The 26162-nt window shown below is 44.1% G+C and overlaps 1 protein-coding gene across 1 annotated transcript in view; it reads right to left on the bottom strand.

Moving 5' to 3' along the window:
• The window catches only part of CSGALNACT1 (chondroitin sulfate N-acetylgalactosaminyltransferase 1), a 91746-nt gene that overhangs the window by 5324 nt on the left and 60260 nt on the right, over positions 1 to 26162 (bottom strand). The window contains exons 4-6 of the mRNA XM_077152657.1: positions 8889 to 9067; positions 7906 to 8000; positions 572 to 653 (exon numbers count right to left, since the gene is read on the bottom strand). Coding sequence (XP_077008772.1) covers positions 572 to 653; positions 7906 to 8000; positions 8889 to 9067 — 356 coding nt within the window. The remainder of the gene's footprint in view (positions 1 to 571; positions 654 to 7905; positions 8001 to 8888; positions 9068 to 26162) is intronic.

Here is a 26162-nt window from a genome sequence, read left to right as displayed (position 1 = left end):
TTGCTCCAAGGCTGGGAAGTTACTTTTGCCTCTCAGACCCTCGGTCTCTTCTTCTGCAACGTAAGAGTCTTTTCTCTTTCTGCTCTAGGAAGTTGTGTGTGTGTGTGTGTGTGTGTTTCTGTGTGTGGTGACAGCAAATACTCTCTCAGTCAGGGCTTCAAGTGATGACTGGAATGCAGAAGGTTCAGCAGAGAGAAATATGGCTATTTTTCTGCTATGTCTTTTCCCCAAATTTTCAATGTTCTCATTTTTTAAATGGATCTCCGTCAAGTATAGGCACAGGATTTTCTACCGAGAACATGGTTGGAAAAAGGCTCTGGCCAACAAGCGCCTGTTACCTCGGATCGTGTGCTTTATTTGGGGTGACAAGAGGAACTGGTAAGATGAGATGGACCTAAGTGCCTCCCACACCGTCCCAGCTTGGTTCAGCCCCTGATCCTGCCGGGAAGAGCCCCACTTTTTAGGAAACAGCCCCTCCACTGCCAGACTCCTCTGAAAGCCGCTGGGGCTCGCCCCGTGGCCTCTGGGTGGCAGCAGAGAAGCAGCGTTGTCGCGACTCACGGTCTCTCACCTATATTGATGAAGTCGGACCGATACTGGCATGTCATCCCAAATCCAAAATCTCTCCAAAATCCAGTTTCCTTCTTTATGACCTGCAAGGAAAGTGCTGTCATTTGAGAGCGGAAGACAAGGCAGAAGTGAAAAATAATAAGCAGAAGGCACCCGCAGGCTCCGGGCAGAGCTGGGTGGGTGGCCGGGGCCGAGCTGGGCTGCGGGTGGCGCCGCGGCCTCTCGGCCGCTTACAAGGACAGGACACTCGGCGCTCTCCACGCGCTGCCGGGCGCTTCTGGCCCATCTGGCTGCAAAGTCTCCCGGGTGTCCGCATGAGAACACTCGCTCGCACGCACACAACCGAAAACAAACTGAGAGCGTAGGGTTTTGAGCGGTGCAGTGCAAAACCCACCTACGTGTCCCGCGGCACCAGCGCCAGGGAGGACTCGGGCTCCTCCCGCAGGGCCAGGCGGGGACCGGGAGGGCGCAGGAGCGGAGAAAGGGGGGCCCGACTCGGAGCTCAGCCACCCTGGCGCAGTCCACGCGGGACGCCCTCGGGAAACAGAACGATGTCCTGACGAGACGTCAGTGCGTTTCCAGCTCTCTTGCTTGGCTAACTCGAGCTTGCCGAGGGAAAGGGCACGCAGAGTCCGGATTCTGCAGAAGGACTGTCCTTCATCTTTAAACTACGTTAAAACCAAACTGCCCCAAGGAGCGCAAGCCGCGGTGGCAGCATGTGGAGCTGCCCGAAGGCCATCCAAGCTATGACAGTTTTTAAAAAGTGGGACCTGGTCCTGCTCAGTTTCTGGCTTTGCAAGTAAACTTTGAATATATATATATACATATATATAATATATATTAATATATAATGGGGTAATTTCTGGGATGGTTTTGAGATCTTAATAGTGATTTTAATGAACGTGTTTGGGCAGTTCCCTCTCCTGGCCTCCAACAGACTCCCCCCCCCCCCCCCACACACACCCTTTGGCTTGGATTTCTGCATTTATCTCTTGGGACATCTGGCAGTGCATGTGGTGAGAAAAGCACCAGGTTCTTGTCCCAGCTTGACCACTGGCTGGCTTTTCCACCCCAGGCAGGTCCCTTTTGCTTTTTTGAGCCTCTCTTTCCTTCCCTACAGAATGAGGCAGTTGAGCTAAACCACCCATGAGGTCTCTTCCAGCTCCAACATCCTAATACATCTCATTATCCCAGCTTCCCGCAGTTTCACTCTCTGCACTAGACTAAGTGATATTTGGCAAGTGGCCTGCAGGAAGGTCGATGACTCCTCAACGTTATTTTACTCTATTCCTTTACCTGTCCTCGTGAGCACCTTCACCTGTTGGGCCACCTCATTTCCCTACACCCTACTTGTCGCCGCAACTGACATTGCGGTTTCACACACAGGGCTGTGGGGAAAACAAACGTCAAGGAGGGTTCTCCTGGTTAAAGGTGTCCCCCACAGATGTTCTCCATTATTAGTTCAGAACAAAAGGCTGTTATACAGGATCTCCCAAAGGAGAAGGCAATTTTATTAGTGTCAGCGGGAAAGACTTTGGAGTGTAGGAAATGCTGGAAAAATCTACATGGATTCATTAAAAAAAAATCATTTCTGCTCCCTCCTTGTCATGCCAGGTACCTCACTTCTGTTGCAGCGAAAGGCCTCATACACCGCCTGCTTCTCAGGGCACAGACAAGTCCTCCAAGTTTTTGGGTAAAAAGTGCAGCCAAGATAAGTGCCAATATCCTAACTTCAAATATTTGGCTGAAGTCTATATGGAATTTAAAAGCAAATGCTCCAAACAGGAGGAGCAACCAGCCGACGCTGGGAAGAGAGACAAGAGAGACAAGAGGGACTGCGAGAGGCCCCCAGCCCAAGCCCCGTTTGGAGTTAATGCAGCACCTGGCAAGGTCAAAGGGCAAACCCCACCTGGGGAACGGCCTTGGCAACACCCTAGTTATGAGCACAGGAATGAGCTAGAGAAACAGTTATTAAAGTTGGCTGGGAAGGTAGCACTATCTGAAGAGCTCAGTGAAATTTAGCATGAAATGGAAAATGATTTTTCGTGGTGCCCACAGCATATAATTTCAGGCAAGATGGACTTCCCTGAGTAGACGTTCTACTGCCCACAGCTGTGCTGAGTTGCTAACAGGCCTGGTGGCCTCTGAGCAGCTGAGGCAGAGAGACCCTTCTCACATGTGCAGCAGGTCACATTGTGTTGCCGTTTAACACTACAAGGGTCCTATGTGGTCCAGCCCCCCCACCCAACACACCCACTCTGCTCCTCTTATCACATGCCCCTCTCCCCCTCCTTTACTTTCATTTGCTGTGCTCCAGCCACACAGCACTGCTTTCTACCCCCCAGGTCTCCAGACTCACAGGTCTCCAGGGCTTGGGACTTGCAGACCCCCCTGCCTGGGTCACTCTGGTCCAGATCTCACTGTCCCTGCTCAACACTCAGCTCTGCTCCAATGTCACTTCCCTGGCACAGTGTCCGACCTGCCCACCAGAGTCAGCACACCCTCCTCTCACCATGTCACTACACCATCTCCCTGGGTTATTTTCTCTATAACAATTACCACTCTGTGAAATCATCTTGCTGATGCAGTCGTTGACTGCCTTCACCCTCCACGACTGGTGAGTGTAAGCTCAGAGAGGTGGGGGACATGGTCTGCTTTGCGGCTGTACTTCAGCACGCAGCACGCTGTCCAGCACACAGCCAACACTCTATAAACACTTCTATGAATAAATGAGGAGCTGTCAAGGGCAGAGATGGCTCTAAGCCACTGAAATAGACACGTCTCACGCTGGGGATGCTTATTACCCAGTGGTTCGGTGAAGGCACAGGAATTTCATGGGTGAAAACTCTCAGAATTGTGTGGCTCTGGACCAACCGACAAAAAAATATTTTCACCTTCCTAGAGTCTAATGCAGAAGGTGCAGCTTCTTAGAAATTTTATCCCAGGCATAAGACACTCCATTGTTCCATTCAAAGGTTAAAAAGATACGCCGCTCAGCATCTGAACCCATGATGTCTGGCTATAACTGAATAGAAAGAAACCCTAAGACACGGCTTATACTTTAAAAGAAAAGCATCTCCTCCTGCCCTGAATTTCACGATTACGTTCTCAAGTGCTATCCTTATTTTTAAAAATGTCTTTCACCGGCTGGCCTCCTCTCCACTCTCTCTGCAGCACCCTCTCTCTCCCCACTTTCATCTCAGCAGAGCACTGCAGGGCCGGGATACACCACAAAAGGACAGTTGTCAGGCTTGCTCTCCCACAGGAAGTTTCCAGAGCCGCAGCTCTGTGGGCATGTCACGTGACAGGGGCAATTCTTTTCTATTAGGACCAAAGCACAAAGCACAAATCAGCATCTCTCCCCTAAGACGTGGGAAGGCAGCGGCTCTGCAGCTGCATGGAGAGCTGGGAAGGCCGTCAGCGCTGCTCTGGCTTAATGGTGCTGACTTGGATAACTGCCCACGAAGCAATCTGGGCCCTAACATAAAATAAAAAGCAAAAACTCAGGCAGAGTATTTCCTCTAAATCGAAGAGAATCTCCCAAGAACCGAGGTTGTGTTGGACCAGCCTCCCGTTCACGAGAAACACCCATGAGCAGGGCCAGCTCCCCACACAGGATGAGACTGAGATGCCATCCCCCCAGATTTGTATTAATCTATGTTTTTCTACAATTCTTCTTTTATCATTTTTGCATGCAAAAAAAAATATTGTGTCTTCTGAAAGGGTATCAAGCTGGATAAGGAATTGCCCAGATTCCCTCCTTCTAGGAACCTGAAGCCTAAACTGGACTCTCTGCCTTCCTTCAAACACTTTAAGGCCAAAGGATGAGTCTTCCGCATCTGCCTCCTCAGCCAGTCTATCGCACGGCAAGACACAGGAGTCTCAGCCTCTGCCACTTAGCAGCTGTACACTCCTGAGCCCCAAAGTTCTCATCTGTAAAAGGAGAATAGTGTGTCTTCATTTTATTGAGTATCCGAGGAGATAACATGGCCACAGCAGTGGCTTAGGGAAAGGTTCTGTTATTACTTATCTGTTATTTTGTGTACTCAGCCAGTATGTGTGTGTTGACTACATAAAGCCAACTGCAGGGATTCCCAGGATGTACTATGCTCAGTCAACACTTCTTAAGAATTTAGGCAGGTTAGGGGTGAAATATTTTTTGCCGAGGGTAGAGAGGGAAAGGGGTCTTGAGAGGGGTGTGCTGTGCCAGAGCTGGCCAGTACCAGCCCCCTGAGAGCTGATTGTGCAAATCTGTTCCCTACTGCCTTAGGGACGTCACCCTGAGAGCCCAAGGGAGGCCACCGTGGCAGCGCTCACCCTGTGGAAACTGGCACAGGCTATGAATTAAGAGTTCTTTTTATTCTCTTTCACAGGAGTGGATTGTTAAACATTTACCAGCACACCACTGGCTTTCTGCTATCAAAGACTGGGTTAAAAAGTGGAATTAGGGCGGGCCGCGGTGGCTCAGCGGGCAAGAGTGCTTGCCTGCCATGCCGGAGGACCCCGGTTCGATTCCCGGCCCCAGCCCATGTAAAAAAAAAAACAAACAAACAAACAAACAAACAAAAAATAATAAAAATAAAAATAAAAAAAATGCTTTAAAAAAGTGGAATTAATCTGTATATGAGAAACACCCCTGGCAGAAGGATGGCGAAAACACTGCAGTGTCGGGAAGGGAAGGAGTCTAGAGAGAGGAATGGAAGGAGACGCCTGCAGTGGCCCAAGCAAGAGCTGTAAGGCTTGAACCAGAACAGTGGCAGGTCTAAAGTTAATGCTTATTTAAATTAGAGTTTTATCCTTTGCTCAGAAAGCCATTTCTACATTAAAGCATTAGCAAGTTTCATCTCATGGTTTAAAATTCAAGAAACTGAACACTGGTATAAAGTCCCATGGTTTAATTTCCTAATAATTACTAATGATTTGTACTCAAAGGTAAAGAAACAAGTGGTCTCATTAAAAAATCATAAATTTGGCTTCTTACTTTTGTCTGTAGGCAAAATTTTATGAACTGGAAGTGGCAACTAGCCATAGGAAGGAACCACTAGCCTGACAAGTCAGGTTTTTGGGGCCCCTGGACAGGCTTTCTTTGCATAAGTAGCTGTCATTACAGCTGAATTCTGGATCTGTAGCCTTATTCCAGGGAATGCTGTTGAGATTTATGAATATATATGCATCATAAACAAAATGCACCCTTGGTAAGAAGTCCTTCCTAACTAACCCATCCCCAATCATTATTTTCTATTTCATACCTTCCCAACACCTACATATTTCTAGCTCTATTCTGTTCATTTCTGTAGAGCCATGCTCTGCTTTGGAATTTTTGTCAGGTCATTTCCTTTATACTTCAGCTCTTGTCTAGATCCTAAGCGAATCTATTGCCTCTGCACTAGAGTAAGGAAGTCTTGGCTTTAGTTGGAACTCTGCCATGAGCTGGCTGTGGGATCTCGGCCAAGTCATTCTACCCTCTAAAAAAAAAAAAAAGGTTGAATGAAATGATCTTGCAAGTCACTTCCGAGTATGCAAACTATTATTTCTGTTCTCCTGATTCCTCCAACAGCACCCAGCCTAGAGATAATCTAATCAGCTGAAGGCTTTTAAGGCAGAGGAGAGACCTTTCTCTGTTTCTTCAGCCAGCGAGCATCTCCTGTGGAGTTCGTGCAGACCCTTTGCTGGAGCTGCCAGCTTCACAGCCTTCCCCATGGATTCTGGACTCTTCCATTCCCACAGTTGCATGAGATAACTTTATACATCTCATATTTGCAGACTTCCCTGGTCGGTTCTGTTTCTATAGCGATCCCTGACTAACACAGTGTATTTGGAAGTAAATGTCAAATGCTGCAGGGTTATTCAGAGGCTCTAGCACTGAACACAAGGCATCTGAGTTCAGCTTCTGACTTGGGATCACGAATTCTGTAGGGTCTGAGATGCTCGCTCAACTTGTGCCAGCCTCTAGCTTTCCCCTGCAGGCACCTGCCTCCCTGCAGGCATAATAATAAAGGGATAAAAAATCTTGAATTGTAGAAAGAATCCCTTGCAAGCAAATAAGATGTTTATGAGTTGGAAATGGAAACATTTCTCACATTGAATGTTAAGTGTAAACAGTACTTTATTTAAAACCAAAAGAAATTTGGTTCTGACTGGTTGAAAGAAAATAAATCCCACATCTCATTTTCCCCTCCAATACTTTTTTAAAAGCTTAAAACTTTAAGGAAAGGAAACAAGAAATTTCTGTCTCATGGGGCAATAATGCCCCTAAGGGGATGAAAATTGGTTCTTGTCGAGTGAGGAAAAAATAAACTTTTTCTTTTTATCTATAGACACAGATGTATGAACAATATGTAGACATATCCAACACACCCACCGGGAAGGAGGGGCTGTCAGTACCATTCAGCACACAGGCTGGAAGACATGGGCGAGGAATAGCTCATCCAACCTGAAGGAACCCTGGGCTGAAACTTTCTAGCAAAGGTCATTACATTAGCTGCCAGAGTTTAACTGGAGGAGGCACAGAATGGGGGTGGAGAAAACAGGCTTGGTGCTTCTGGTGGCTTAGATACAGAAAATCAGTCCCTCAGAATTTCACAGGAGCTGTTTTCAAGGAGAGTCAGTTTACTCTCCCAGTGCATGAAGTGTATGAGACTCGATCCTATTACGGCCTCTATTGCATGAAGCAGATTTCCTTCTTTCACCCAGAGAGGAGCTACATGGGAATGCACAAAGCTTTGCCACAGCACAAGGCAGAGCCGCGCAAGACACGATTAGCAGCTGGTCCCCAGAGCAGAGCAGCCCCCCTGGGGTTCAGCGTGAGCTGGAACAGCTTTATGCAATCCCAGCTCATCCTTCTGTAGGAAGAGATCACAGTCCAGCTTGGGGACTGGAGAAGGGTCCTTTCTTCTTTCTGTAGATGCTGCCAACAATGATGGGACATTCACGTTCTCAGGAGACATGCCTGGAGTGGTACAGAGATCCTCTTCTACTTACTTTGCTCCCCTAAAACGGGAAACAGAAATCTTGCCTTTCTTACCCTATAGGATTTTAGAATCATAAAGAGAAAATATGCTGCCTCCTTAATGCAATAATGCTAGAAGAAAACTATGCACGTGTGGAAGTACCTTTACGCACAGCGCCATTCCTGTGTATTTTCCACTTTTAAATATTGCATGCACTTTTAATCAACAAGGTGCTGGGAGCAAAGGCCATGACATCTGTGCAACTTGGAAACCACTAAGGGAACCAGCGCACAGATTTCCATTCACCCTGCCTCACGGTCAGGCAGCCCTGGTAATGAAAGGCATGGAACAGAGCCCGCGAAGGCATCTGCCGGCCGTTACTCACCAGCTGCTGCTCGAGGGAAGGAACCGAGTCGTGGTGGCTGTAGATGATGCCAGGATTGTACTGACTGAAGAGGACAGGATAGAAGACTTTTTTCCCTGCAAACCAGAAAACAAACGCTCACTCAGAGCTACAGATAAAACTATTACTTTTGTTTATTGACATCCGACCCTCTGGAACATCTCAGATAACCTGCAGCTGCTTTTCACCTTCCCTTTATCTCCTAACTCTGAGAGAGGTCAGCCACCCAGGAATGGGCGCAACCTCAGAAATTCTGCACCAGAGAAGCCAGACACGCTCTCACATTTTTCTGCCCTCCTAAGCAGAGGGGTGATCTTTAAAATATTAACAGTCTACAGCTCTGAAACTAGGTGTCAACCAAAGGAAGTGGGGGTGGTCAGAGTCCTGGGTGCCCTCTGTCATGCCAGACATCAACCCTTTAATTTCTGGCCTGAAGAGCTGCTGAGGAGGGGTCGCGGTGCTGGGGACGGCAGGAGTAGACTTAGGGAGACAGGGCAGTAGCTTGTTACCAATTTATACAGACGAATTTCAATATCTGAACAACTGAAATCACCAGCTGAGTGTCAGCCTGGCCTATGAAATGCTATGAAAATACTTGTCATATTGTGGCTTCCTCCCTCTCACAGCCCTTCCTCCCTTGCAATGAGGGCAGCTTGGCCGGGCCCACGTCCTCCCCCCACACCCTCTCCTGTGGCTGTTGGCTAAAGCAGGCCTCCCAGCTGAAAGGGGAAAGGCGTCCTAAGTGTGAAGTTAGGATAAAGAGTCCCAGAACTATGATGGTTGACAGAGCCACAAAAGGAAAGCAAACCTGATGACTTTCCTTTTTTTTTTTTTGTCACTGAGGTAAAATAAAGCTGTCCTGGAAGTAAGGCTTGAACACGAACTGTGAAGAGAATGCTGCGTGAGCGCGAGAGGGCCAGTGCCACCCCGAGGGGCATGGGGGAGGTGACCCCACAGGCCCGTACCTGGCTGCGTGTTCAGCCTGCACGTGTTGAGGAACTCGGCAGTGAAGTAGATGTCCACGTCACAGAAGAAGAGGAGGACGTTGCTTCCCTTCCAGAAGCGGGCACCCACGTCAAGCCCCTTTCCCCGAGAAAACTCTCCATTCAGTTGGATGAAGGTAAAGTTCCGGAAGTTGGCAGCTCTGAAAGGGAAGACCAGACACAGTTGCCCAAGCACTCGTCTGTCACAGGCTATAGCAATCCTTTGGGAAACAGTGACCAGTGACCATCTACGTCTTACCACATTTCTTTAGTAACTCTGAGGACACAGGGATCCAGAGCCAGGGGACTCTCGACAGGATTAAACGGTATCAAGAACACCGAGTGAAGTTTCGACACCAATTTATTTAATATCTCTCTGGCAATTCCGCCATATTGAAAATTGTACAGACAATGAATTTTCTTTGCAATGGAGAAAACCAATCAATACTAGGTAAACCCAGCCAAGGGAAATCTCCATGCTTCATGTGCCAAATGAAACCACTGAGCCAAGCAAAGAAAACCACATGGGAATGGCCTCATCTAACATCTTCTCATCTGTATTCAAAGCCAAGAGCCAGGCAAAATGCTCTTGATGTACATCTATCCCAAAGCAGATTTAAACTGGCTTCCTTCCTCACCTTCACATAAAGTAGCATAGCATGGTAAGAAAAATAAGAGATTTGATGCCAGGTGACCAGGGCTGTCTGAGACCTGGCTGTCCTACAGATTAGCTCTATGATTTCATTATTCTCCCTGAACCTCAATTGCCTCATCTGCAAAATGGGAATAATAACTTTATAAATTACTTCACAGTTATCAGATAATTGTCAGGAGTGTGGAGCACTATATAAGCATCTGGTATTGCACTTAGAACAGGCAAGGATTTCCAGGGTGGTAGTGGTAAAGACAAGATGTTTCTAGAGCGTGCTATCCTATCCCAGGAATAGCAGAACCTTCGGAAATGCATCATGTCTTGAGCAAAGGTTCCTGAAACTCATTCAGTACCTGGTGGGACAGTTTCCTACCAGACAGAACCAGAAAACCACTCTTAGTCCTATTCCAGCTGCTATGTTTGCTCGCACAGAGGCCTGGCATTTGGCAAACTGACCTCTCTTCTTTCTTGCTGGCCTCACTCTTCTTTTCAGAACGACTTTCACTCCTCCCACACTCCCCACTTCCCACTTCCTATACCCAGCCTATCCTTATCCCCCAACTTCCCCTCTTGATGTATGCAGAATGAGTACACAAAGCCGTTTCCACTTTTTAAAGTCTGTTTTCCAAGTAACTATCTCAGGCAAAGGTCAACACAAATATATAAAGCCCTGAGTTGTACTTGTGTCTGGAGATTTAATCAGAGGAACTAGTTCTGCTACCCCTTCCTAACTTGTCACCTTCCTTCAAATCTAGGACAGAGGTTGGTTTTTATCTCAGGAATCTGTGACTCCAATCTTGTCTGAGTGAGTACTGATGCCAGCCACACTTCTCAGATTAGATCACCAAGGTAGCGGCATTGTGCTGGGCAGATGAGTCAGGAAGCCCATGCCCGGCCTCGCTAGGTGCCCAGTAAATGTTTGTGAAAGAAAGAATGAGTCTAACCCTAGCTCTGTCTCTAGTTCATTTGACCCATCACTTCACCTCTCTGGTCTCAGTTTCTTCCTTGTAAAAGCAGGTGGTTACAGAGCTCAAATGTCCCTTTATACTTGAAAGTTCTTTTAGTCTATGATTCTGCATTCATTTTGGCTCTACTCTACATTTGGAGGGATTCTCTTCTTTTAGAAATGTGTCTTGAATCTTTACGGGGGGTGGTAGGAGGACCCTCTCGTGGCTTCTGTGAGTGGCACCGGAGTTGTGTGGTAGGAGGACCCTCTCGTGGCTTCTGTGAGTGGCACCGGAGTTGTGCTTCAAAACCTTTTCAGAATTAGATCTGGCCATAGTTAAGGAAGGTGCTAAAACCTGCCTCCAAGCATATTGAGGTGGTAAAAGGCCCTAGCAATCATCCTTGTAGCTCCCGGAGGTTTCTATAGTCCCAACTTAATCTATGTCATCGGTTTTTAGGGAAATTTTACTCATGAGAGATGCTTGAATTTTTTACCTGTGAATTTAAAGGAGTCTCCAGCCAGGTCTACAGTTATTCTACCAACCCCACCCCATGCCTGTGCTGGGGCCCAAATTAATTTCAGTAGCTTTCTCTAACAGCCAGTAACAGGTCTCTATCTTCATTTGTTTATCAAGTTCTAACCCTCTGGAGCCCTCCCAGACTGCAGGGATATCTGTTGGCTATATTACAGAGCAAGGATAACTCACATTTCCAAAGCCCAGTGAATGAGCAAGTCTTTGCTCACTCAGATGGAAACATTCCTAATCAGGTACCTCCTCCAAAAAGTTTTCCAGTATCTATCATCGGAGGTCTCAAATATAAAAGCACTTTATATTTGAACAACAGTTAGCAATGTTCACCCACAGAAGGACATAGTTCCTCAATATACTGTATTAAAGGAACTGATTATTTCCCCTCGAACAGTCTACAGTTCATTTGAGTAGCTGTGTCAAATATTTACAGAAGTTAAATCATGTTGAATATTTAAATAAGAACACAAGACAGAGACGTGGGGCAAGATGGTGGCATAGGGAGGTGGTGTGGAATTTAGTCAGTCCACTAGAGCCACTGATAAATACCAGTCTGGAATATCTATATGGGGGGTCATCATGACTGAACACACATCATACACCAGTCTGGAACAAGTGGAAGGGCTGAGATCACAGCACAGATCTGTAAGTAAAGCCTGCAGGCTGTGGATGCTGGTGCCTATCCCCCACTGACATGGCAGGCTGTGATGGAGATACTTCCTGATGGGAAAAACAAGCAGTCTCTACTAGGAGCAAGGGAAGGTAGCTCAACCAAGCTCCGACTGTGGTTATAATTAACAAGTCTGTGCTGTTGAATATAAGCTCTTAAGCACAGATAAAACCAGAGCAAACAGGAAAGGAACCCTGAGGTCTCTCTGGGCAGAGAGGAGGTCGGCCTGATGGAACAAACAACAACAACAAAAATACAAAAAAGCAGAGGTTTTGGAGTCGGCTGAGCTGAGGATACTAGAAATGGGCTGTGGTCCAAGAAAACAGGCACACAGAGCCAGTTACCAACTCCAGCCTTTGACTGGTGAACTATGGGGGCTGAGGACTGACTCTGAAAAGGATTTCTTCTTCTTCTTCTTATTTTTTTAACTATTCTAAATAGCTCATTAGAGAAAGCCTCGGGCATTTTCAATTGTTAGCACTGATCTAGGGAAGGGTAGAGTTAAGATAGGTCTGAGAGACAAAATAAGTAGTTAAGCAAAGGGGATAATCCATAAAGGGTATATCTTCCCCAAGGAAAGGAGGGGCAGGCCCAGCTCAAGTGGCAGCCCTTATTCAGAGAATTCAGACTCCAGGGGCTAGAAAACAGAAACAGCTTAAGCTTGTCTTAAATCTCAGCCTTTGTCACAACCACATCCCTGGCAGGGACAGGTCTGCTGAGAATTAAAGGCACCACCCCACTTTATGCTTGTGGGGGCTGCAGGCTGACAAGCACCACCTGCTGGGCAGGATAGGAAAAGTGCAGAGTCTAGAGGCTTCACAGGAAAGTCTAACAACCCACTGGTCCTCATCCTCAGGGAAACGTGATACTAAGTACACCCTCCCCCTGAGACCTGGGCCTGTCTGTTCTGGGAAAACCTGATTGGTGAGACCATATCTGGGTGGTATGGAAATAAAAAAAAAAATGCTCCATTTAGGCAGAGCAAGAACCAGAAAAGCAAGAGCTGAAAAAAACGGATCCGTTAAACAGAAGCTATGCTAGAGGTCTAGAATAAGTTGAACTGAATACCAAAGAACAGAGAGAGAACAAAGCCAACCAACAAGAAAACCTTATGTAAAAGAGTGAAAACAACCTTAAGAATAAGCTAACAAAGGAAATAAAACACCTAGACACCAGCAAAAAATTATGAATCATAACAGGAAAAATGAAGATAGAGCCAGGTCAAAGGAACAATTTAATACTTCAAATGAGATACAGGAGTTGAAACAAATAATTAAAGATGTTCAAACAAACATGCTAAATCAAATAAAAAATCTAATCAAAAAGTTGAGGGGAGATATGGTAAAAGAGATGAAGGACATAAGAAGACATTAGGTGACCATAAAAACAATTGAAAGCTTAAAAAAAAATGACAGAACTTATGGGAATGAAAGGCACAACAGAGGGGATGAAATAAGACAATGAAGACTTACAACAGCAGATGTGAAGAGGCAAAAGAAAGGATTAGTGAACAAGAGGACAGAACCTCTGATATCCTAAACACAAAAGAACAGACAGGGAAAAGAATGGAAAAACAGGGGCAGGGTCTCAGTGAATTGAGTGACAACAGGAAGCCCATGAATACACGTGTTATGGGTGTCTAGAAGAAGAAGAAAAGGGAAAGGGGCAGAAAGAATACTGGAGGAAATAATCATTGAAAATTCCCCATCTCATAAGAAATACATAAAATTACAGACCCAAGAAGCGCAATTTACCACAGAATAGATCTGAATAGACCTACTCCAAGACACCTACTAATCAGACCGTCATATGCCAAAGACAAAGAGAGAATTCTGAAAGCAGTAAGAGAAAAGTGATCTATCACATACAAGGGGAACTTGATAAGCATATGCACATATGACTCAGCAGAAACCATGGAGGTGAGAAGGAAGTGGTACTGAAAGAGAAAACTGCCAACCCAGAATTCTATACCTAGCAAAACTGTCCTTCAGAAATGAGAGAGAGTTTAAAATATTTTCAGACAAACAGACACTGAATGAGTTGGTGAACAAGAGACCTGCTCTACAAGAAACACTAAAAGGAGGACTAGGCATTGTCTACAGTTGTATTGGCCACTACATGAAACCAGAAGCCAGCAACCTTTGCTATTGTTAATTGTTGCATATGCCATTATTACAGGAGATTGTATACTAAAATAAATTATCTTATAGCAGCTAAAAAAAAAAAGAAAAAGAAACACTAAAAGAAATACAACAGGCAGACAGGAAAAGACAGGAAAGAGAGATCTGGAGAAGAGTGTAGAAATGAAGACTATTAGTAAGGGTACAGAACAAAGTCATGATGCAGGCAACAATGTGGATGAACCCTGAGGACATTATATTGAGTGAAATTAGCCAGAAACAAAAGGACAAATAGTATATGGTCTCACTATTATGAACTAACATTAATAAGCAAACTTTGAGAGTTAAATTTGAGAACACAGGTTATCAGGAGACAGAAAGAGGGTAGAAATCAGCCATTTGATACAGAAGGAGTAAAGTTCCATTGGATTGATCATAAAGATCCAGAAATGGGCAGCACAGTACTATCTGATGGTAGCACAATATTGTAAGCACACTGAGCAAAGCTTTGAGTGCGAGTTTGGTTGAAAGAGGAGGGCTAGGGGCATGTATGACACCAGAAGGAAAGATAGAAGATAAATCCTGGGACTGTTTAACTTAGTGAAACCTAGAGTGGAAAATGATGGTGATTAAATGAACAAATATAGAACTGTTCTTATATAAGGAGAACAAATGAATGTCAGTACTGCAAAGTGTTGAAAATGGGAATGTATGTGGAAAAATACAATCAATACAAATAAGGGTCTAGAGTTAATAGTAACACCATAATATGCTCCCATTAAATGTAAAAAAAAAAAAACACTAAAGCTAAATGTCAATAAGATGGGGATATCAAGGAGGGGTATGGGATTCTTGGTGATATTGTTCTTTCTCCTTTTAATCTTATTTATATTCTTCATTTTTTCCTTCTCCTTTTTTCTTTACAGAAGAAATGGAAATGTCCTCATATAGATCGTGGTGGTGAATGCATAACTATGTGATTATACTTAGAACCACTGATTTTGTACACTTAGGATAGATTGTATGGTGTGTGAATAAAACTTTAAAAATTAAACAGAAAGATACAAGTGCTGAAGAAAATGTGGAGAGATGCACCTATTCACTGTTAGTAGGGAAGTGGAGTGGCACAGCTTCTCTGGAGGGCAGTGTGGTGGTTCCCCAGGAGGCTACGCATAGGGGTGCCATATGATCCTGCCACCCCGTTATTAGGTGTATACTTGGAAGAACTGAAAGCAGGGACACGAATGGACATTTGCACACTGGTGTTTATGGTGGAAGTATTCATAATCTGCAATGGATTGAGGTAGCCTAAGAGTACATCGAATGAAGAACAGAAGGGCCAACTGTGGTGTATATATACAATGGAGTGGCAACCAGAAGGAATGAAATTGTGAGGCACACAGCTAGATGAATGAGCCTTGAGGACAGTATGCTGAGTGAAATAAGCCAAAAAGGAAAAGACAAATATTATAATACCTCATTAATATGGACTAACCATAATATGCAAACTCTGAGAATTAAATCTGAGAGCATAGGTTATCAGGAGAAGGCTTATTGTAAAAGTTCCTAGATTATAAGCTCTTACAGCAGTCATATCTATTCCATGTTTGTAACTTCTATTTCTAAAGTCTGAGATACTGAGCTGTTTTGTATAATCTGGTCGTCCCCTGGAACTCTGGGTATCTGTGTGGTACCTGAGACTCAGAGCTAAAGTTCTGCAGCTGTGAAAGTCAGCATTACCCCACACAGCAACTCTCAAAATAGCTGAAAAAGAGATCAGACTTCAATTAGAGATATGAATGAAGCTGATCTAGTTAGGACTAAGGTAAATCAAATTAACGGGTTAAGGATGATATTGTCTGTGTTTTAAAACTTCAACTTCCATGTGAGACCAAAGGAAGAGATGTTTACTTGGTGCAAATTTCATATTTTCTGTAGCACACTATCTAATTTAACATACATGGTCAGCTTATTTGAACACTATAATTACATGGAACCTTGAACAGGGAGTGAAATCTTATTGATTTATACAGGTTAGTGTGATAGACTGATAAATCCTAGAGTAATCTGGGCAGAAAATAAAAAAGGATTTGCAAATTCACCTTGAGGGAGTGGGGAAAAATGGAAATATTAAATTTCCCCACCTGGGGAATTCCTGATATTCTTGCAAGCACTGGGGACTACCAATTTAATAGGCCAAGCTCTCAATCTTGGGGCTTGCCCTTATGAAACTTATTCCCACAAAGAAGCAGCTAAGCCTACTTATAATTATGCCTAAGAGTCATCCCCAGAGAACATCATTTGTTGCTCAGATGTGGCCTCTCCCTAAGCCAACTCTGCAGGTGAACTCACTGCCCTCCCCATTGTGTGGGACATGACTCCCAGTGATGTGAGTCTCCCTGGCAACATGGGACATGAGTCCCAGGGATTAGCTTGGCCCTGGCATCGTGGGATTGAGAAAGCCTTACTGACCAAAAGGGGTAAGTGAAATGATAACAAAATAAAGTTTCAGTGCCTGAGAGACTTAGAATAGAGGTCAAGAGGTCATTCTGGAGGTTATTCTGATGCATTAAAAAGATATCCCGTTTTTAGTTTTTAGTGTATTAGAATAGCTAGACGGAAATACCTGAAACTGTGGCGCTGCAATATAGTAGCCCTGATTCTTGAAGAAATTGTGTATCTATATAGCTTTTACGGTGTGACTGTGAGATTATGAAAATGTTGTGACCGACACTCCCTTTATCCAGTGTATGGACTGATGAGTAACAAAAAAGACAAAAAAAATAAATAAATAATAAGGGGGGGTAAGGTGTATGAGATGTTTTGGGTGTTCTTTTTTTTTTTTACATGGGCAGGCACCGGGAAATGAACCCGGGTCCTTGGGCATGGCAGGCAAGCACTCTTACCTGCTGAGCCACTGTGGCCCACCCTGGGTGTTCTTTTTTAATTTTAATTTTATTATTTTTTGGAATAATGAAAATGTTCAAAAATTCATTGTGGTGATGAATTCACAACCATATGATGATCCTGTGAACCACTGACTGTGCACTTTGGATGATTATATGGTATGTGAATATATCTCAGTAAACTCGCATTAAAAAAAAAAAGAGGCACAAGCTCTTAGATTCCAATCCATGAAAAACTAAAAGTTATAAAGTATTATCAATGTACTTAGTGTCAAAGAATTATCGACTTAAAATGGTTAAAGTTATTTTTATGTTCTGTATATCTTACCACAATTAAAAATAAATAAAAGTTGTTGTTGTTGTTGTTTAAGTTAAGCATAGAGGTACCATACAGCCCAGCCCTTCCACTCCTAGGCATATACTTAAGAGAACTGAAAACATGTTTACACCAAAACTTGTAAGCAAATGGTCATAGAAACATTACTCAGAATAACCCCAAATGAGAAACAATCCAAATGTTCACCAACTGAGGAATGAATAAACAAAATGTGATATTATCTATAAAAAAAAAAAACAAAAAAAACACAAGGCAGCATTGGAAACTGAGACAACTGCATTAAAGTTATGACAAGCCCGTGCATGAGTAACTGCTGAGCGAACGGTATGGCAACAGGCGAGGGCTAAAATTTAAAGGGGAGAGTATACTTTGGGGCATGTGGTTACCCAACGCATAAACTAATCTAATCTGTTCAATTCAAAAATTCTTCCCCCCAAACGATTCTAGTTTGAGTCGTTACCAATAAAGGCTGTTCTGTGCTCCGTCATGATGGGTTTGGCTGCCAGTCACGTCACTGGAAGAAGGGGTGGGGAGAAGCCAGTGGCTGTGGTCTCTATGTGTGAAATGACCTTAATTTGGAAGCATTTTTAAAAAAATGTCTTGAAACACCAACTTTTACGCCTTGATCTGTTGCCTCTAGAGAAAGACAACTCAGGGAAATGGAAGCGGGGGAACCCTCCACATAAAGCAATCTGCTTCCTTTCATTTTCTCTGCACCTAAACTCTAAAAGGATGTGACAAGCCATGGTATATCAGAGGCACCACCCAATCTGAACATGCATTTCAAACCCTCTCCAGGTGTCCGCAGGTCACATTGGACACCCGCAGCAGCAGCTTCTGCAGACGGACGTTCTACCTGGGGCCAGGGCAACCGCTGCTCCAGCAGCCTCTGCTCCTCGGCACCTCCCCTCCGGCACCCACACAGAACGCCGTCCTCGCCCAGCTCTGCCTGGCATCCCCCTCCAGCCCAATCAACACTGGCCAAGAGGCAATAAGCTTCATTATTTCGGGCCTGGCAGCCTGCATGAGCGATGGCTCCTCTCTAAAGCCCTGACAAGCCATCAGGTCCTGATTAGGAAGCGGACATGAGTGCACACAGAAAGCAGGGCCGGGGGCAGAGTCCTCGCCGGCCTGGGAAGCACCCCAGGCTGGCCACAGACCCTGGGTTAACTCTGCCATGGACCTGAGCTTCCTGGTATGGCTGTCAGGTTGCTGAGCTCAGCTGCCAACTGGAAGGTTAATACTGCTTTTCTTCTGTTGGATTTCTCAACCTAAGCCTTTCTTTTAACCAGAAACCTGGAGAAACAACTCATTCTCGCACCTGCCATTAAGGAAGTGCCCTCTGCTAAGAAAGAGGGCTGAGTGGGAAAGACCAGGAAAAGGACCAGGACAACTCTCCTCTTTTTCCCTGCTGGGCCTGGAAATGGGGCACCCACCCTATCTCAAGATAACTCCGAATTCGCCAGCACCAGCCATGCGGGTTCCAGAACAGAGGCTGTGACAGGATGAAGGGAAACCGGCATCAGCGTGATGACCAGGCCCCGTGCCTGCTGCACACCCAGATCTACCCCCCGCACGCTGCTGGTCGGGTAGAAGGACCGATCACTCCATAGGGTCCCTGCTCACGAGAGTTCTTCAGCCCTTTTCTCCACGGCATCCCTGAAAGCGAGATGGGCCACCAGCAGCTCTGCTGGAGCCATCCAGGAAAATCTGGCCAGGGCTCCTGCTCTCACCACATCTGCTCAAATGGGCACAATATGATCCAGAAATACAGCCTCATACGTGCCGCCAATGCTTCCGTCTCAATCAAGTTGGACTAAGTGATCTTTCAAGACATCCACCTGATGAAGGAAACAATGCTAGCTCTTCGTTATATAAAATAAAACCAAAAAAACTACAAGAAATAAATATTTTTCAAAGTGTATTTAATGGCAGCAAAGCCATAAAAAAGCAATGATGCGTTTCAGTTCAAAATGCTGATTTGACTCTACAGGTTCTGGTGGCTGTGGGTTTGGGAACGTACATAACACGACCCCATGGCCATGAGCCCCGAACACTGACAAGGTAACAGGCAGGCGCCTTGTTCTCTCCTCTCTGTCCCCCTTCCCCATCCCCCCACCCCACAGCTGCAAGCCAGGACAGATGCTCAACGATGGACGGGCTTCCAAGGTGTGGACATGGCTGGGCCTCCTGCTTCTCTTCAGTGGTCCCTTCCCGAGAATCCCTCTTTCTCATCCCTTGCTTGGACAGGAATGGGTCACTTAGTCTTCAAGGTCCACCTGAAATGTCACCATCCAGTCTCACTACCAACTGCACCGCCCTGTCCACGTGCGTGCCCAGGGCATTTCATCCATCCTGCCTCTGTCCTCCCACGGGTCGTGGCGCCTTCTTGTGTCTTTGCTTGTCTAGATACGGGCACGCTGATCTTCCAGGCTCTGGGAAGGGAGAATCTTACTTTTCTTCTTCCTCTTTCAAATTGTCTCTGACACTGTGCCAGTCACTGGCACACAGAGGGGCACAGTGGATGATCACCAAATATGGGATGAATCAACAGATAAAGGAAAGGAAAACACTGAGGTGCATCTCAGATCTGTCACTGGTAGAGGATGCTGTCAGGAGACACCTCATCCTTCCCCCCACAGCTGCAGCCCTCTCAGGTGGGAAGGAAGGAATTCCACACCCTCGTTAAAGCCACATTCCCCATATCAGAAGGAGGCACCGACCAAAGGGTTCTGAAACACTGGCACAAACTCGGGCTTTTAAGAAGATGACAATATGTAAATAACATAGAAGAAAGGAAGCCATGGAAAATGAAAAAGGTGAAATCTGGTTAAAAATATTTAATTTACCCATTCAAAAAAAAAGGAGTTGTGCCTAAAAGCAGCACAGTAAGGAATGGGCACCTATGATGGCAGATTCTGGACACTTGTATTCTGTACCATGCTATCTCTTGCTATGAGTTTGAATATGCAGTTCTAAAAGACCCACATGATTTACTCATAATTACTTCTTCTTTTCTTCCTGAATTGTATTACTTACAGGCTGATGAAACTCCAAAATTTTCCATTCAACTCCCTTCTTTTATAAAATAAATCTGGTGCCTGGGGACTCTTCCAAGGTACAAACAGTCTTTACAGAGGTTATAATGACCTGAGAAAGCTCCTGTTTCTACTGGAGATTTAATTTCACTCATTGACTTGCATTTCCCAGAACTACTGGGCTACAAATGATAAAGAGCCTTGCTGTCTAATATAATTATTCTAAGACAGACCTCTTGCACAACTGCAAGGAAATTCTCCTAATGTGACACTTCCCCCAATAGTACTTTATTTGAAAAACAAAAGACCAATGAAAAAAAACCCTTAACAAAATTTAGAGAGAAACTGGCATGATATCCAATGTATAACTTTAAATTTTACAGCGCTAAACACTGGAATCACTTATGAGTTCTACTTACTGATGAAATTTGAATGCAGTTAATAATTGAAAAGCAAACCTGCTCTCAGCCAGTCTTCATAGTAGGCATTTTAAACAATTTAGAATTTTCGAGATTCTGAGTTTATCCAGGCCTGCTTATATAACCTCGTTTCGGCAAGTTTCTTTGGGGATTTAGCTTTATTTTTCCGTTGGTTCTAACATTTAGTGTGACAATGAGGCATAGTCCATCAAGAGCTAATAGATGGGCTTCGGACCTCAGAGTGATGGCAGTGGCCTCAGTTCATAAGACTTCACCACGTTCCAGACTGAATGCTCGGACTGCCTTTCCTCGCCACTATATGCACAGATTTTAGTTTAGTTTTGCTTTGCTTCTGTTCTAGTTTGCTGGCTGCCAGAATGCAATATTACCAGAAATGGAATGGCTTTTAAAAAGGGGAATTTAATAAGTTGCAAGTTAACTGTTTTTAGGCCATGGAAATGTCCAATCTAAGGCATCCAGGGAAAGATACCTTGGTTCAAGAAGGCCGATGAAGTTCAGGGTTTCTCTCTCAAGCAAGAGGGCACATGGCAAACACAGTCACAGTTTCTCTCTCAGCTGGAAGGGCACATGGTGAACACAGTGTCATCCGCTAGCTACCTCTCCTGGCTTCCTGTTTCATGAAGCTCCCCGGGAGGCGTTTTCCTTCTTCATCTCCAAAGGTTGCTGGCTGGTGGACTCTGCTTCTCGTGGCTATGTCGTTCTCTGCTCTCTCTGAATCTCCCTCCTTCTCCAAAATGTTTCCTCTTTTACAGGATTTCAGTAAACTAATCAAGACCCACTGAATGGGTGGAGACACGTCTCCACCTAATCCAACTAAACAACCACTCTTGATTGAGTCACATCTCCGGGGAGATGATCAATTAAAGTTTCCAACATACAGGACTGAATAGGGATTAGAAGAAATGGCTGCCTTGACAAAGTGGGATTAAGATTAAAACATGGCTTTTCTAGGGTCCATACATCATTTCAAACCAGCACAGCTTCCCTTTAAACGCAGTATCAAAGATAACTTTGGCAGGTACCAAACAAATTTGCTCATGCAAGGAGAAATAATGAGATGCAAAAGTGTGGCATGAAGCCTCTGCCACGGCGTTTTCCTTGAAAACTGGTGGTGGAACAATCTGAACACCAAGGAGCCCCGACCTGTTTTTTGCTATAGGACAGTGTGACTGGTCTACCACAGAGCACATGAGAAAAGGAAGCTCCGTTTTGCATCAGGGACTCTTCACCCCCACCCCCAACTAAGAAAGGAGACCAATGTCCTAGTTGAGGAGGACAATCTTAAAGAACTTAGTGGCCTCAAAGCTGCCACCTTAATCCTTTCTCTCTCTCACTTCTGGATCCTTTCAGGCGGCCTCAGTTCTCAGACGTTAGCTCAGGCACATGCAGCTTCTCTTTGCCCTGCTGTGTCTGTACGTACAACTCATTCCAAGCTCCTTTGTTAATATCCAGCCCAGCCAAGCTCGCCCTTCCCTGCGTGTAGGTCATACATGCACTGGGGTCTGAGTCTCCCCTCATAAGGCCGTGTGTGAGAGCCCAGCGTGGCACCCAACACTAGTGGGTACTTAGCACATGATTTTCCTTTTGGTCTTAAATAAGTTACTATACAGCAGCTTATTCAATTCAGTTCCACAGAGTGAAAGTGTGCCTAGCTAGGTGCTGCAGGGGACAGATAAGGGATACAAGACACAGTTTCATTAAGAGAACAGCTTCCGGAGATAAAACATGGCACACTCATGTTCTTAATAAAAATAGTTTTGCTTTCTTTTGATGTCTTTGGTTTAAGTGTCAGGGTAATACTGGTCTCACAGAATGAGTTGAGAAGTGTTCCCTCTTCTATTTTTGGTGAAGAACTGGTATTTGTGAAGAGTTTGAGAATAATTCAGTGTTAATTTTTCATTAAACCTTAAGCAGAATTCACCAGTGAAGACATTTGGGGATGGGCTTTTCCTCATGGAAAGTTTTTTGATTGCTAATTTTTTTACTTGTTATAGGTCTTCTCCAATTTCCTATTTCTTCTTGAGTCAATTTCAATAGTTTATAGTTTGTGCCTTTCTAGGAATTTCTCCATTTCATGCAGGCTATCTATTTTGTTGGCATACAATTGCTCATAATCCTTTTTATTGTGGTAAGGCATTAGCAATGCCCCATGTTTAATTCCTGAGTAATTTAAGTCCTCTCTTTCTTCTTGATCAGTCTAACTAAACATTTGTCAATTTTGTTGCTCTTTTCAAAGAACCATCTCTCGGTTTTGTCGATTTCCTATTCTCTATTTTACTTATTTCCACTTCTGACTTTATAATATCCTCTCTTCTGTCTGCTTTGGGTTTAGTTTATTTCTCTTCTTCTTCTAGTTTCTCAAGGTGGAAAGTTAGTCATTATATTCATCTAACTCACCAACCGCTTACATTTGACCACACTGACTTTCTTTCTCTCTTTCTCCAAACCATTTGAGATTAAGCTGTAGACGTCCTGACACTTCCCCTTTCAAGGCTTCAGCGTACATCTTCCAAGAGCCAAGGCACTCTCCTTTATAGCCACGGTAGAGTAACCACACTCAGGAAATCTGACACTGTCTCAATAACCATCATCTAATCCACAGGCCATATTCAAAACTTCCGGAGAACAATTTAGAAGGCCACAAAACACAGGCATACCTCCACAGAGAGCTGGAACTCAAAGCAGAGTTCCGCTTTTTCTTTCTCTGGGAAATGCCACAGTGAGGACGCCACAGCCCTCGGATGCTGCCCTTAGCCTGAGTGGTGCTATCCCCTGCCCCAGCTTCCTGTGGTCTTGGGAGCATTCACCGTATAGTTTATTTCATTTTTGCAAATAAGACTTGTTTCTAAAAATTCTCTAAGAAAAAAATGAAAACGAAGCAACAGTTCTGTTCAAATTTCAGAAAAGCAAAACAAAATCTCTCCTCCGAATTTTGTTCTGGGATGTCCTCACAGCCTTCCTGGGGGCACTTGCCAAGCAAATTCCTTCAAAAGAGACATTATGGCAAGGCAGGTCCCCAAACACACACACACACACACACCCCTCTTTTACTGTTACAGACTTTCAGTGGCAGGGCAGTGTGTCATTTCTATCATCTCGAACTCAGAGACAATCCCTCTGAAAGAAGCCTCTGTAATCCCTCATGACTGAACAAAGATGAATTGCCAATGTAATAAATGTCAATCATACCAATTCCTTTACTGGCTAACAATTTTTTTAATTCCCTACACACACACACACACACACACACACACACACACACACACAATTCCCTATACACAGCTTGAAACACATAGCTGCTTGGGTCAGTGTTTCTCAAGGTGTGAATCACATACCACCCCCTCAGCACGGCTCATGGAACCCGTCCCATGTGTGGCTTCCTCAGCATCTCCGGCCTACTGACTCAGAATTTCTGGGGTTGGATCCCGGGAATCTGCATTTTAAAAAGCTCCCTGGGTGATACCAAAACACATTCAAATTTGAAAAATACTAAACTAGGCTTTAATCTGAAACTACCCAAATCCCAGTACAGAAAAACCACTGGAATAAAAAATCAGGTATAGAGAACTGATCTGTACTATTATCTATGGAAATGCTGTTCAAATACTTTGACCACATCCTGTACAAAGGAATATATTGTTTATCATGATTCAGTACACACGCACATACACACACACACAGAAATGAAAGTTCCATGAAACAATATTTATCCTTACTATCTGTAACTCACTCTGATATTTTCTATCCTATTCTATTTCCATTTTTTAAAAATGCTAGACATGACCCAATTTAATGGATTTTTATTACAATCCACTAATGAATCACACTGAGGCTGGCAAAACACTGATCTATAGCAATCAATTGAAATTTAAAGCTCAACTGAGTAAGTGTAAACCTAGGGGGGAGAGAGTATAAAATATTTCACACTAGTCATTAAACGACTTTTAAAGATGTTCTTAAAATATATGCATTTAACTGGGATTAGAACAGTTTAATCACAACATTGATCTCCCAATAAAATAAACTTTAGCTTGATTTCAAATCTTATTATCGTCAACTAACAATCATGGCTTTGGGGAGGGAACATATTAGAGTGAAAGCATGGTACAGTGTTAATAAACTTTGAGTCCTGGAACTAAGAGATCAGGTTTCAGATCCTCTCCTGTGTGCCAGGGTGACACCTGAGCTAGTGCTCTGAGTCTCAGTTTCCTCATCTATAAAATGGGGCTAAAACATTCATCTCATAAGGCTGCTGTGAAAATTAAATAATTCCTGTAAATAATTGTTATTAAAAAATAAGGTGCCTCTGAAAAAAATTTTATCTTAATGGAAAGATAAAAAAAAGATGTGTGTTATATATAAATTTACTATATATCTGGTATTATCTTTCTCTTGATAAACAAACATTAAACATTTTCTGTAGGCATCCTACAAAGAGGCAGAAGATATAGTTCCATTTATTAAGCAGTTTATAATCTAGTTGCAAAGTCAGGACAACAGGAAGAAATGCGAATAGCCAAGTCATATGCCAAGTGCCAAACGTAAGAGGTGCTGAGAATGGGAATGATCAGAGTTCACAGGGGAGAGGACTGGGACACTCAGGAAGAGATCTGGAAAGAGGAACTTAGGGGAAGATAGAAGGTTGGGGAGGTTTGAGTAAGCAGAATATAAGGTGGCGGAAAAGAAGACAAACTATGTCCCACCGATCACAAAAAGATCGGTGGCGTGCAGTAAGTCATAAAGAGAAGGCTCGAGTAAGTAAGAGACAGTTTGGATGCTAGGCTAAGACAATGGGTGATTTAGGAAGATTCGTCTGGAATGTGGAATTACTGAGTGGCAGCGTGAAGTTCACTCAGGCCCACTGCAAGGGTGGGGGAGCTCCTACAACAGGGGGTCTGATCAAAGCAGGGAATCTCTCAGCTCCAAAGCCTTGGTGGCAAACTACAGATGACACATGTTAACAGAATGAGGATATCTCATTCTGAATATGAATTTGAAAAAAGGGGTTCAAATTAATTTTTCCAAGGTATAAGTGGCACTGCTTTAAAACACTAATCAATTCAGTTTCTAGCCTGAAATCCTGTTACAGAATAGGTTAATCTCTGGAAGTTTTCCAAAGTTTTAGGTAAGCCATGCCTACCACTTAAATGATTTTACTTTTCTTGTTCAAATTCTATGCATTCTTTGCTCACCATGCTACCTTCTGACTGACAATTCAGTTTTCCAGGTAACCTGATACTGAGAAGAGTGCTTTGATAAGAGTATGTAAGCACTGGATAGGGTTATTTCCCATTACAATGTCTAAACTGGCCTTCCACTTATTCATCAGACATGTTTAAATTTGTTACACCCATCCGTTAGCAAATGTCTGGTCATCTTTGATGTGTCCCATGCTACACTCAGGAGGATGGGGGTTCTCAATCCCGGCTGCACTTTAGAGTCACCTGGAGAGCAATTTAAAAATACTGCATTGAACAGCTGGCTGCAATCAAGGCCTCTCAAGGGCAGCCCCTGGTTTATGCCAACACCTTCTTGGACAAAAGCTGTCAATCCTGGCTCACAGTAGAATCATTTGGAAGCTTACCAAGAAAAACAAAAAATCTATGCTCAAGGGGTAG

Source organism: Tamandua tetradactyla, chromosome 3 (assembly GCF_023851605.1).
Source record: "Tamandua tetradactyla isolate mTamTet1 chromosome 3, mTamTet1.pri, whole genome shotgun sequence".
NCBI classification, from domain to species: domain Eukaryota; kingdom Metazoa; phylum Chordata; class Mammalia; order Pilosa; family Myrmecophagidae; genus Tamandua; species Tamandua tetradactyla.
The sequence above is the reverse complement of the archived record's forward strand: the minus strand, read 5'-3'. Positions and strand labels throughout refer to the sequence as shown.